Source organism: Pezoporus occidentalis, unplaced genomic scaffold, assembly GCF_034315485.1.
Source record: "Pezoporus occidentalis ecotype Australia unplaced genomic scaffold, CSIRO_AGI_Poc_V1 ctg135, whole genome shotgun sequence".
NCBI classification, from domain to species: Eukaryota; Metazoa; Chordata; class Aves; order Psittaciformes; family Psittacidae; genus Pezoporus; species Pezoporus occidentalis.
In genome coordinates, this window is record NW_026913157.1 from 2600391 (window position 1) to 2615095 (window position 14705).

Consider the following 14705-nt stretch of genomic DNA (forward strand, 5'->3'; position numbering starts at 1 on the left):
TTTGTTGGTTCGGGGGGGGGGGGGGGGTGTCTATCATATGAATGGATGTGATTCAGCAGGCAGGAGTGTGCTATGTCACAGAAAGGTATTCAGAGAGACCTGTCTTACCTGCTCAGAGCGAGAATGACATATTCACTTACTGAAGTACTGCTTTCTTCATTCAGTTTTTGAATACCAGATCTAGAGTCTGCTCACCCCCTTGCTCCAGTTCTCGCTATGAGATGCCAATTCCAATGAGAAAAACATCAGGAGAGACAGCTTACTTCTTCACACTTTGTCACTCTGGCTGGTTATGTACTTGCTGAGTGTACCCAAGACAACATTCAGCAACAAATCAGTTAACAATGCTGGCACTTAGAAGGTTCTGTTCTTACGGGGCTGGGGTGGATATTCATGCTTCTGTAACTAATAATGCTTAAATGGGAAGGATAAGGTATCAGCAGGACATAGATTTATACTTCAAAGATGGCTAAAAACAAATGTGAGGAAGAATCCCATTTGCACAGTTTCTGGATACTTTCAATCCATAGCACTGTACAGCTACTGCTTTTGAATTTCTTGGTTTAATGGTTATAATTATTAGCAAAGTTAATATTCCATCTTCTTATATTCTACAAGATGTTTCATATTTCAATATGAAAAAGGGAAAATTTTTCCTATTTCATTAAAAAAATTTCATATAGCTCATAGCAAGAGAGAGAGAAGAAATGCAGACCATAGTCATAGTATTACAGCTGACGCTATTTATCTCAGAGACAGACATGCTAGGCAAGGAGCCGCTTAAGGAAACTGCAGTGTTTACACAGAAAACACTGAGATATTAACACAGGATGACATTGTCACTTTTGGAATGGTTACTCAACCCATGATACAAAAAACATCTGAGAATCTGCAAACACACATTTTTGGAACGTGGGAAAGCATAGTTCAGAACAATCCAGGTATTAAGCCCAAACTCTGTTTTGCCATAGAAGTATAGCTTTAACAAGGACAACAGTCCTTTTTTATGGCAGTAAACAGTTTGAGAATATGCAAGTGTTAACATAAATCATTCCTAAATGTAAAAATATTAACACCAAATCTTACATGTTACTCTACCAGGGTTTTAAAACAACTTTTCAGTTTCCTGTTTTTTGCCCCATTCTACCTTACAAAGATAAAATGCATTTGCTTTAACCAACTTTACACTATAGATCCATCACCAAATTCTCCCTTTTCTTTTTCCAAGAGGGAAGTAAGTGACTAGCTTTCAGATTAGACTGCATCTTATCCTGGTATTCTGGTCATGCAATTAATAAGGAAACAAACAGCAAATGCAGTCAGAACTTCCTCAAAATAGTAAAGACAGTACACATATTGTATCACACTCCATTCTATCTTCGTTAGGTAATAATCAATCTGCTCTTGATAGTAATTTTGAAAATTATTTTAGATTATGCAATAACACCATATTAGCAGCTGATGCTTATCATTACTTCACCAAAAATTTGCTAAAACAGAGATGCAGCTGACATTTCAAAGGTAGAAACTCTGGATAGACTCAACAATTAGTGTAACACCAAGTGCCACACAAAAGAAATTCACAATTAAAAGGTTTAAGTTACTTTCTTAATGTAAGCTTATAGCACCAGAATGCAGCAGCTTGGCAGGGGAGAGCGCGAACGCAGTACTTCTGCTCTGGGAGATTGCCACCCAGAACTGGGCATGCCCTCTGCTAAGGAAAAACATGACTGCTACTGTGGAACCCAGGACATACACGCAGATGACCTTCACTCAGCCTTGCAATGATGTCATATTAACCACACTATTACAGCACTTTAGGGCCCGTGGTCTTAGATAAAATTGACTTTTAAGCTTCAGTGTTGACTAAACAACTTTCTTAACCCCAGCGTAAAGCCTTACAGAGTAAGCAACTGGAGTGTGAGTAAGGGAGCTGGAACCTGGTGTTCTGCATGAGGCAACATGCATTCTCTGAGAACAACGTGCTGGTTTTCAACATTATCACTACCATCTCTTTCTGAAATGGCTCAAACTTTTAACAGGGCAGTACTATAAAATCTGTAGAATTCAAGTGCTATCTTAGCTTTTTGGAAGACTTGACAAAATTTGCAAGCAGACTGACAGGCCTGCAAGTGTCATAAAATGCAACCACACCACTTGAGGATTTAGCACTAACTGAAACAACCTGCTGGACTGCCAGATCACTAAGAGCAGCAGTTCGAACAGCCCTCCTGATAGAAATCTAACTACCAACAGCCAAACCCCACTTTATACCTAGTTATTACAAGGCCAGCCCAAATGGCCTAACCATCTAAATGCTGATCCTTTGTGGCAGAATTCCACTGCCTAAGTGCCTAACACCAGAACGACTCTTGAGCTGCCCCAGGGTGTCCAGTCTGAGCTCCAGCCACTGCTCTAGAAGGTTGTTGTCTCCTGCAAGTCCTGTGTCATACCTACCAGGCTTGGAGAGATGTGTAAGATGCTGCTGGGCAGGTAAAACAGCACTAGGAAAAAGCTGGGAGGGTTGTTTTGTTTATTCTATTCACCGCTAAAAGCCTATCCTCCTTATCTTAATCCGTAACAAGTGTACCTAACTGCACTGTAGTGCATAGTGCTTAAGCACGACATCTGCCCCAATTCTTTTTTAACATCTGGTTACCTACAGAATTCTAAGTTATTTCTTTGCAATGGCATCATGGCTTCTGACAGAGGATAAGATAAAACAGAAAGGATCCCAGCTCCTCAAAAAATACGTAGGGAATTATCCCATTTATCAGCTGGCCAGGCAGAGATTTTTTACTTACTTTTGACACTTTCTTCTTCGAGCCATCAGTACTTTCTGCTTCTTCATGTTCCTTAACACCTTGGGTAAGATTTGTGTAGTTGACCAACTTGCCAAGCAGAGATGACACTTTTGGTCGTATATCAAGTTCTTCCTGTGGAAGAAGGCAACTAGTCAACTTCTGCAATTCACAGCATTTATGAAGGGTGGCTCGGGTCACGCCTTCCTGGCATGCCTGAGGCTGCCAGGGAATACACCAATAAATTATATAGGGAGTAACAAAATATTTCATTGTGCTGGAACCACTGATGAAAGGATTTAATTTCCTGAAAGGAGTGCAACTCTCATGAGAAAAGGCTATGCCCGCGGGTCTGCACTGAACGCATCCTTCTCCTTAGCTGCTGAAAAGCATGAATTACAGCAACAAAGAAGTCTGAGCCTTGGGACTGTAAGAAAGTTAACATGTACCTTGCCTGTGTCCCTCATGTCAGCTTGTATCAACAGATATACTTTTTAAAGCGTCAAGTTGCCTAACAAATTACAGATTTAGTGATTAAACTCCAGTCATTGTAGGCATGCATGCACTCTGATTATTTTAGTACATTATTCAAACTATGTCATCTAACTCATGTGGATCTAGGTAAAAATCCCAAAAGACACAGAGAGGCCTCATATCTTTACATTTATCCCACCCAACTTCTCTTTCTGAAACTAAGGTCAAGAGGAAAAAGAAAAAGGGGGGAAAAAAATAAGAACAAAATCATTCTCTCCCTCTTTCTCTGTGAAACTAAATTGTCTTATGCATCTAACTGCACAGTAAGTAACGCATGGTAAAGAGAAACAACTTTCTACACAGGAAATGAAAAAAAATATTAAGAAAGATTTCACTGTCTGGAGTGTTATCATATTTTCCTGTATTACCACAAAGTTGCCAGTAGGATCAGCAGAGTTACACGCTATGCACCCAACTGAAACTGACCCCAAATGGCTAAGCAGATGCCATAAGCCAGGCATCCCTTTTCTGACTGTTTCCCCTGCTCTGATCTGCAGTTCACATCTTTAAAAACCTGACTGTAACTCCTTCCAGAAAGAGGTGACACATCCTGTTCAGTTGAGCAGCATGGCCTTTGGGATGTTCTTCCCTCTCTGCAGTAGCACATGAGGAGCCTTGCAGACCCGGTGTGGTACTGCATTACTGCTTCTGAAAAATGCAGGTATGTAAATAATAGCAGCCATGCCGCAAGTGGCCACTCTGCATGATCTAAAAGTGAGGTTATCCTGGTCACCGATTTACCATGCCTTGGAGGGAGGAGGCCTGAGAGCATGCTTCCAAGTCTTTTAGCTTAAGCACCCTTCCATCAAGCATGACTGTAGCCTTTCCACAGTGAGTGCCTATCTTGCAGCAGGTAGGTTTACACTTGTCCAGGCTCTATGCCAAGCAGCTGAACAAGCAGGTGTTAACCTAGCAGGGTGCAGAGCCAGTTCTGGCTGCTCCAAACTGAGTTCCCATAGTGGGAAACACATTCCATCCCTGGCAGTGTTCAAGGCCAGGCTGAATGGGGCTTCAAGCAACCTGGTCTATTGGAAGGTATCCTTCCCATGGCAGGGAGTTGGAACTGGATGAGCATTAACCCAAAACCATTCTAGGGTTCCATGTTGCCAGTATTGCTGTGAAACTGTAACTCAAACACCCAGCTGGAAAGCTGCTGCAGAGCCATACAAAGACTCTGCAGCACTCCCCAGCACCAGAGCTTCTGGAAACATTTTTTAGCAACCGTAATATATCTGTATGTTATGCAGTACAAGTGAGGTGAGGAAGCGGAAGAGGATTCTGCTGTACTTGGTGTGGCTTCAACTGGCTTCCCACATAACAGTCTGGTCTTCCTCACTTCCCTCACAGTCCCGAGTGGTGATAGTATCTGAGCTTTTTCATCACACAGGGTATCTCTGCCCACTGGTACCTTGGACAACAGAAATGCACCCACAGAAAAGCACATGGGGGAGAAATCCAGGTTACTGACGTTCTGTGGTAGTAATACAGGCTACCCAGGCTAATTTGACTGCCTGAATTTACAGGATAACACAGTCCTTCTTAGCACAACAAATCAGCCCATGTTCATTTTCCACTATCATTAGCCCACAGTGCCACAGCTTCAATACTTGAATTATTCAGGTCACCTCTGGTACCATTATGTTTTGCTCCTTTGTAGAGATATCCCTAAATACACCAATGGCTTTAAGACTGGTCATGCAGTGAGAGCTCGGAACCAACCCACTGCCTGGAACTTTGCAATGCACTTAATGGGCTCAATCCCTCCCATCTTGGAAGATCACAAATCACAATGGAAGCATAAAAGACAGTTTGAAGATACCTCAAACAAGGCCAGATTTCTGTCATAGTAATCACCTCCCTTGCCAGCTTCTGAACTGTTCAGGAAAGGACTGTTTTCTTTATGGTTGCCATGACCTGCAAATTAAAAAAGAATCAGGTTTCGATAAGCACAGAAAGACAGACTGTAACTTGACAAAACCCACAGGGAATAAATTTATTTGGTCAATTGAATCTGTTTCTTTTTACTATCTGAAGTTATGCAACGTTATCAGTATCAGGGGTGTTACTCTCAAGGTAGAGTTATTTTTATTTCTACTCCTCCATTTTCATTAAAATAGAATAAAAAAATCACTTCAAAGTAAAATTTACAACAGCTACACCATTATCTGTGCATTTATTCTCTAATGTTCCATCTAATAACTATTTCTTATACAGATTAGTAATAAGTAATAGGACAGTTCTTGTGTACTCAGAAAAAATTGCTAATGCTAAGTAGCATTTTAATGCTAAGTAGCAACGTTTGAGCACTACATTCAAACAGATTAGGTAGATTTAGTAAGACTAAACAAATCAAAGGCTATACATATTCTGTTATTACAATACACCAAAGCACCTCCTTTTATTGTTGTTGTTTTTGTTTGTTGGTGTTTTTTTTTTGTTGGTGGTGCTTGTTTTCTTACTATGCCCAACAATGCTAGATATCAAACATGCTCACTTCATGATGCCTTTACCCTTACTGTATTTTGAACATTTAGACTGTGCATTCTTCAGACTCCTCTTATGCTTTTAAGTTAAAAGCCTAATATCAGGTACAGTAAAAGTAAAGCATCCAGTTATGCAATGAACATTTGAAAAAAAAACAAAAAAAAAAAACATATCATGGAAGATCAGTAGAGCAAGTACAGAGGGGACCATGAAGATGCTCCAAAGGCTGGAGCTCCTCTGCTATGGAGACAGGCTGAGAGAGCTGGGCTTGTTCACCCTGCAAAAGAGAAGGCTCCAGAAAGACCCTTTAACAGTATTCCAATACCTAAAGGGACCACCCAAATATCAGAAGAGGGACTTTTTAGAAGAGAATGCAGAGAATGTAGCGACAGGACAAGGGTGAATGGCTTTAAGCTGACAGAGGGGAGATTTAGATTAAAATTTAGGAAGAAATCCTTCCCTCTGAGGGTGGTGAGGCCCCAGCACAGATTGCCCAGAGAAGCTGTGGCTGTCCCATCCCTGGCAGTGTTCAGAGCCAGGTTGGATGGGGCTTGGAGCAACCTGGTCTAGTGGAAGGTGTCCTTGACATGGCAGGGAGTTGGAACTGGATGAGCTTTAAGGTCTCTTACATCCCAGATCATTGTATGATGATTCTATTATCAGTAGAGCTTTTTTAAAAAATACTAACTTTAAAAAAAAGGGCACTATAGTATAAAATGAGCTCAGAGCAGGGGGGTAATATATTAAATTGATTCTAGTATTCAGAAGTTCTCAAACCTCTGGCTCCCATTACCCTGCTTGACAAACAAAAAAAAAGTCCTTTCACTTGCTTGTAACTCTTCACTCCCTGCTCTTTCAGCCAATACAAACTAAAGACATCTCCAAGAGTATCTCTTTGACAAAGGATCAATCCAAGGAATACTTTTTTTCTACTTACAAAAAAAAAAAGTAACTACTACAGAAATCAAAAATGAAAGGAAGAAAATTATTATTTCAAATTAAAATGTCAAGTTAACACAGTATTGTACAGTGAATACATAAAAAGCAAGAGACTAAACAGCTCAATTTTAAGGTACATATTTTCATGATTAAGGTAATCAGTTCAACAAGGCTACACTAAATTATAATATAATTGAAGTTAAAGTATCTCTGCATTTTGAAATCTGAATCAACTTTAAAAATGAAGCTAGCAGGCAAACATCACTGTACACACAGGGATCAGCATATACCACAGTTACAAAAACAACTGCTATAAGCAAAAAAAATATGACAAAGTTCAGTGCTGTTCCTACTGAGGGGAAAGGGTGCATGGAAAGAAACACAATTTGCTGGAAACTGCCAAGAGGTGCTTTGAACAGAACTTAGAAAAATCAATATTCATAAACAACAGAGGTCTTTTTAGGCTTCTGGAAGTAAACACTTAGCTGACCAAAAATACCTATAAATAGCAGACTGCTGTGTTTCACTGCCTATTGCTTTTCTCACAGCTCTGACAACTAACACACAAACATTACTTAGCAGCTGCCCTGTTACATATAAGACCTACATGTAAGAGATGTTCATATTGCTGCACATAGTAGGGTTTTTGTGCTACTACAAAAATATCAGTAAGCTTAGCAACACAGCATTAAAATATGTTTATCAACTTCAGCAAAGCAAATATTTACTAAAAAGCAGCCAAACCTAATTGCTTACTATATTTGTTACATCTATATTGGCAGAAGGCCTATACAAGATCAATTTTGTTCCAGTACATATTGTAAGCTGTGCTGCAGCCTGTTCTGTCCTATTGTGGTTGAAATATATTTGTGATTTTTGCTGAGGAAATGGAGTTATTTGCCATATAGGTGTTACTCATTAAACAGGACACCAGGGCAAATGATGGCATCAACAGCAATACTGTCTACGTGATTCTTCAAAGCTTTGGTCTGTGCTGTATCTTCTCATCCTCACAGTAAACACAACAAGGCCAGGAGTAACTTGGTTTTAGTTTCTCATTCCCTATATACTAGCTTTGGTAATTGGGTTTTTGAAAAATTAAACTTTTTTTTTTTAATCACTGCATGATTTTTAGATCAGTTCTTTGCTTTTAGTTTTCCTTGCTCTCTCATCAGCAGCCTTACCACAGAGATGCAGCTTACTACTGTCACAAAAAAGTATAATGGATGTTCTCTTACCTGTAATGCTTACAAAAACTCTCTGCCTTTTTATGTATAAAAACCTCACTGTTGTCAAGATAATGCATATGTTTGATCTTAGACTTTATATAAGATGACAATTGTTTTGGTCCTTCAAAATGCCAGGCATCTCATTACCGTCATCATTATAACCTCCCCTCAGTTAAGAAAGATTACTCTACACGTTCTCTCTGAGCCTGACAAAGTCCAGTGACTTAAGATGCATCTTCAAGTTAACTGGCATTATTTTTTTGGATGCATCTTCATTTTTACCACCAGCAAGTTTTTCACAATTGGTTTCTTCAGAAGTTCACTCTCTCAAAAAGAGATCCCAGCTCCTCTCATTCTTCATTTGCATTTTCAAGCATCACCCAGTTCCTTACCATTAGACTTTGCCTCTGAATCTGATTCCTTGATTGCTTGCTTTATACATCTTCCTGCACACAGGAAGTTCAAATAAAGCAAACTGCAATAGAATAATCAGTAGAACTAGTGGCTGGAAATAAGAGTATTGTTTTTGCAATTGCTAAGGCACATTTTTCTCGACAGAAAAGGTCACATGACAGAGAAATACAACTGGCTTTCTATCCCATTCACAGCACTAGCTCCATTATCCTGGAAATATATACAGATTATGGATTACTGCGAACAATGCAAAAACAAAAGTGAACTTTCAAACTGCATGATTTTACTGATCCGATTAAGTACCACATTAAACCCCTCTCTAACAGTGAACACTTTCAACAGGAAGCAAAGAAGTATAGGTTTATATTCAAGTTCTTTACAATGACATCCTATTCTAATTTCACCAATATGTAGAACTGGGTGCTACAGAGATGTGTGCTGATTAAAGAACAGTGCTACACTGCTAAGTTAAATACAGCTAACTGAATGACAGTCAAAATCACTCTCACCACATCTGCATGCTTGGTGCAATCTGTACTTTCCAGACATGCCCTAAATCACAAAGTATTAATATCATTTCCTCTTTTTCCATATTCTGTTTCCAATTTCATGAGTAAAACCTATGGCAGATAACTATTCCCTCAACAAGAATCACAAATGTACTTTGACAAAATAGAAGGGACTGGAGCACAGTATGTCATATGCACTGCAATAAAAAATTTACTTAGTACATTCCATCTGCCAATGAGCAATACCAGCAGCTTCAAAGAGACTTACTTGCATGGGAAGAGCTTGCTTTCTCCATCAGTTTTGGAAGAGAGTGGAGGTGACCTCGGAAAGCTACTCGGGGGAATTCTTGCCCCAGCATCACACGAGGACAGCTTACATTCTGAAGCATGAAGTCTCCTGGGCAAGCACCATCCTGTGCTATGAGTGCAGTTTTCCTCATTTTCAGTTATCAAGTCTTTGGTCCTGGACAGTAGCTATGTGATGTTAGTTTTCATTATGCAAGATTGCTTTGGAAGGAACATTTCTTAAAGAGGGATCTGTATCTTCTGCAACAAATTTATTTGCCTTAGTCCCTAATTAATATCAATTTTTGAGACAGGCAAACTATATTTCAAGTCCGTGAATATTTCCTCTTCACTTGTTTCATTGCTTTTCACTCTTCATTATCTTTCAATAATTTAGACATTTTATTTCCAAATGCTACTGTTCTCTTCCAAACCAAGTAATTCTATTTGCAACCACCACTACAATTACACAGTTTATCTAAACATCTCCACCCTAGGTCCCTGAACTTTTTAGAGCTCCCTTACTTGGGTACAGACACAGGTCTGAACCTAGAACAAGATTCATCTTGTGTACATCACCTGACTTCCATAAGACATCAAAGATGAATCATGGAATAAAACCTACAAGTCCTAAATGTGCATACTGCTACACATGCAAACACACATGTTCAGGAGAGAACAAAAAAAAAATAAAAAAAAATAATCAATAAATGGATGTCCAAGCTTCTGTCTCATTGCCACGAGAAAACACTGAGGCATAACATCTCCCTTATGAGGAAAGACTGAGGGAGCTGGGTCTCTATAGTTTAGAGAAGAGGAGACTGAGGGGTGACCTTATTAGTGTCTATAAATATATAAAGGGGGAGTGTCACGAGGATGGAGCCAGGCTCTACTCAGTGGCAAACAATGATAGGACAAGGGGTAATGGGTGCAAACTGGAACACAAGAGGTTCCACTTAAACTTGAGAAGAAACTCCTTCTCAGTGAGGGTGACAGAACACTGGAACAGGCTGCCCAGGGAGGTTGTGGAGTCTCCTTCCCTGGAGGCATTCAAAACTCGCCTGGACACATTCCTGTGTAACATTATCTAGGTGTTCGTGCTCCGGCAGGGGGATTGGACTACATGATCTTTTGAGGTCCCTTCCAATCTCTAGCATACTGTGATACTGTGATAACTGTAGCAGGTATTTTACTGAGTGGTTTTACTTTGTTCTTCTCCAAAAGACTTATATTGTCTTTATTTAAAAATAAAATAAAATATCGAGAACACAGAGGACAGTGTTTATGTCACTGTTTTCCTCTGGAAGGCAATTAGACCAGCAAGAGACAGTTTCAGTGCTTGAGCATGCCAAATGCGAGTCTTTCACATAAGCCATTGCGTTTTATTCAGCAACTGAGGGATGTAAACCAGAATTTAGAGAGAATTACAGACAAAACCCACATGAAATTAACTAAAAGAAAGATTAGTGAGAATAAATGAAAGTTCAACAATTAGGCACAGTCAGACTAACACAAAGACCAAGAAGCTTCACAGTGATAAAGTCTACTCAGACTACTAAAAGAACAATCATCCTTGTGAGCAGGTGGCAGAAATGGTTGCATGACTCAACTACCAAGGTTTTATCCTTCTCTACTGTCGGTTTATGAACTCCTTTAAAGAAAAAAACGACTCCCCTACTTCATTATGTTCAGTTAAATAAGTAGAAATCAGTACATCTTAAACCAACTTCAGATCTTTCTATCTGGCCATGATTAACTCACCTAGTTCTTATGGCAGCTCTATCTGACAAGTCATGCTGAAGGCACGGATGGACAGTCTGCCTAGCTTTAGTCTAGCCAACATAGAAAAAGTGAAAAAGAGAGTAATGTTAATTGAGCTGCAGTGAGGCTTAAAAAAAAAAAATATTCCAAAGCAGGTACAGACACCTTTGTGCATACAACAGTATATAAAAAAAAAAAAAACAGAAGTGATGTAATAGACTGCACAGGGACACAAACTAAGCCATTTTCATGTACAGGGAACATTATTCAAACTTCATCCTCTTTGACGGGGGGGAGAGGGGGTGGAAATCACTTGTATTTCTATTATTTCATCTACAAGTAACACTGGAATCTAAGATTATAAATTAGAGTTGACACCCAAGCAGTTGGTGCGGGCTTCCTTTAACCTAATTGCACCTATCTAAACAGCAGACAGTTATATACAACTAATAATATAGGCTTACTTTTTCCCCAGAAAGAGATGACTCAATTAGCTAATCCCTGGAGTACCTTTCCAGTACATAATCTTGGCATGCTGCAAATAACCTCTAAAGAGAGCCTAATGTAAATAAAAAGAGATAGCTTAAGGTATGCAAAATTTATCCCACTTTGGAACGCATGTTAGTTCTGTTCCAATTTATTTCTGCTTTTCTAGATGTTCATGTGCCAAGATCTTCTGCAAGTTTCCACAAAACTGCTAATTAAGCCAGAATTCAGTTTGATGTTTTGACTACAAAACCAAACCAGGTTTACTATACTTAACTGTTCTCACAAGACCTAGGAGCAAATGAATACACCCAAAATAGGCAGGAAGAACATTTCTTCCTTGCATAATCAGGCAATTTTATACGTCACAACATTATTTTTTAAAAAATCTGTTCACAGCTTTAAGAATAAAGTTTTAATATTGAAAAAGTTTTATTACAATCTAGGATTTTGGTTTGTTTCTACAAAAGAAACTTTTGACACAGTTCTTGAGAAAGCACTTTCCAGATGTTAACCATGATACTACTTTGCCAAGCACTTGCATTGCAAGATAAAGCTTGGTTCCCTCCGAAAGGTTGTCCTAAGTTCTATGCTCAGACAGCATTCTTCTTATTATCTACCAGCAGAAAAGATTTGCAAAATTGAGATTACTGAAGAACAGAAAACAAGTTTCTTGGCCTTTGCTAATAGCTCGAGATCACAAATACCTTCACATTTCAGCAGCATTCAAGGGTATTGCTAGAGTATATCAAAAGACTGACATATTAAGATAACCTAAGACATACAGACATACATAGATGTCAATTTGATTCAGATACATCCTAAATCTGCTTGTATATTTTATTTATGTGTTTCCTCACATGTCGCTGGGCTCTTACTCACTCTCAAAACTGTTATTGAAACCTCCTTTTTGGTTCATTTGGGAGACTACAACAAATTAGTAAATTTATTACTATATTAATTTATATTAACTATAAATTTCACAAACAGAAATAGAGTATTGCCTCTTTTGTTAAATTACTCACTTCTAACTGCATAGAAAAAAATCCTAATCCAATGGCAGTAACAGTCCAAAGCAGAAATAATAACAACAACCACCACCACCACCACCACCTATTAGAAATTGTTTTTTCTCCATGGACAACACACAGCTAGCCAGAAACAAGAAGCATTTGTAAAATAAAAATTCTGACTACAAACTCACTCATGGCAACAGAACAGGCAGCTGATAATGAAGAATACTTATTTTCACTTTAGCTACTAGGCTAGTTAATATTATCCAAAATACTTCTCATGCAAAACCAGAAAATCACGATTTAAGATTTAACTTTCAGATTTTTCAGAACCAAAAATGAGAATTTTGTTATTTTGCAGTAGCAAAAGATCGATAGTGACATTCCAAGCTGTGTGAACATCAGTTCTAAAATATTTTGAAAACTTTACAAAGTTCTTGGTGTTGCAGTGCTTTATGTGTTAGGGGTTTTTGGAATTTGGGTTTTTTTTGGTGTTATTTTGCTTTGTTTTGTTTCTTGTTAGGAGTATTATGTTTACATCAGAAATAGGAGAAGCAGGAAATAAATAGCACTGTACCTACTTAGCTAAAGCTCATCCACACTACAAACTAGGAAGTAGTAATGGAATTACTAACTAAAATCTGTTATTGCCCATCCACTTAAGACCGTAGGCTACCAAGTTTTTTTTACTGAAGGTGGCAGAAAGCATGAGCTGTGAATTCCAGGCTGACCCAGTATTTTATGAAAATAAAGGCCAAAGCCGCACCAGATAACAACTCATGCAACAATAAGCCTGTATGAAAGGAAAGAATGGCACAATGAAAGAACAGCTCTTTACCTTCATAGCTTTTAGGCAGCAAAGAGATCCTCAGTACTTTAAGCACAGGCTCAAGCTATTAATTACACCAAGGATTACACCAAACTCACACATGCCAGACCCAGACACCTGCTTCCATCAGAAACTGCAGCTTAAAGGCCAAACTATAGACATTCATGGGTAATGTGTTCAGTCACATTATATTCTTAAATACAATGTAAATGATATAATAATATTTTAAAACTAACACATAGCATTATTTACTTCACTGTTGACACTGTCATTAATATTTTGCATTTACTGAATTTTATCCAACAAGTAAAGGAGTGCTTCTTAAAATTCACTACACACTACACTGCAGTACCATGTAAATATTTATCATCACCAACAGCTTTGGTATCTACAAAAGTGATGCAAGGCACAGTTTTACCGAAAAGTAAATTAAAAAGCTGCGTAGTTGGCATATATTAATTCCTCTGAAAGAGCTCTTCTGAGTTCTAAAGACCGCATTTGTTTGTGCTCTGCATGGAAAAAACCCAGCCAAAACTTTCCCAGACAACAGCCTATGCAACAGTTGCTGCACCAGAGTATGGAATAAAGTGTACAGTTAAGCATTTAAGATTTATCCCTACATAAACAAGTATGAAGATACTATCAGACTTCTACTGTACTTCACAGAAGTAGATTAGAGAACAGCTTTACCAATTAAGTTGACTGACACTACACAACTCAAAGGATTTAGCAATTTACCAATACTGTATTTCAGGAAGCACAATGATTCTATTCTTCAGATGAGACACCCTGATTCAAAACACTATAATCCTTTGCAGGTATTAATATCAACACGAAGTACTTACCCTTTAGCAACAGCTCTTTGCCATTTTCAGTAATTTGGTTTACCATTATTCTTCTTTCTGCTCTTAGCACATGCTCTAGCAAATGCCTTCTCTGTGAAGTCCTGAGAATTGGACAAGTTTAATAACACCGTCTTCCCAAAAGAACTTTTTTTACGTCCTCTGATAAACTGTCTTCAATAATGAATGGGACTGATCTCTTCCAGGAAGCAAAAGGGTTTCTTACAGAAAGCTAAGCCAAGACTGCTATAATCTTGGCATCATAATCATCAATGGACTCTCAACATGAAGAAAATACACAAATGTGAGGATCTCACTGAAAATGTTATTTGTGAAATTCAAACCCAGCCACACTTACGAGGCACACTGCCAGCTCTTTGCACATTTATTCAAAAAAGTGCGTGTCACAAATCTGCTGCTTGCTGAGTGTTTTAAACCTGCTAATGCCATGAAAAATATGGCTCTGTGCCTTTAGCCTTCCAGGCATTTCAGCTTTCAAGTGAAAACGGTGATGTATTTCTTTCCATCTTCAATACTGATATGATTATCTGTTAATGGATGAATCATATAAAAGATCAC

The 14705-nt window shown here is 38.5% G+C and overlaps 1 protein-coding gene and 1 long non-coding RNA gene across 8 annotated transcripts in view; both read right to left on the minus strand.

The window, feature by feature from the left end:
* The window catches only part of SLC12A4 (solute carrier family 12 member 4), a 52177-nt gene that overhangs the window by 25905 nt on the left and 11567 nt on the right, over nucleotides 1–14705 (minus strand). For 3 of the 7 annotated variants that reach the window (XM_062609170.1, XM_062609165.1, XM_062609164.1), the window contains exons 2-3: nucleotides 5155–5249; nucleotides 2805–2936 (exon numbers count right to left, since the gene is read on the minus strand). In XM_062609170.1, the coding sequence (XP_062465154.1) occupies nucleotides 2805–2936; nucleotides 5155–5249 (227 nt within the window). Of the gene's footprint in view, nucleotides 1–2804; nucleotides 2937–5154; nucleotides 5250–9178; nucleotides 9457–11420; nucleotides 11438–14129; nucleotides 14221–14705 lie in introns of those variants that run through there. The other 4 variants (XM_062609166.1, XM_062609169.1, XM_062609168.1 and 1 more) reach the window with 4 other exon arrangements.
* On the minus strand, nucleotides 1595–2798 carry LOC134158847 (uncharacterized). The gene is made up of 2 exons (XR_009962935.1): nucleotides 1753–2798; nucleotides 1595–1641 (listed from the first exon to the last, which is right to left on the minus strand). It is a non-coding gene; the product is annotated as an uncharacterized LOC134158847 (long non-coding RNA).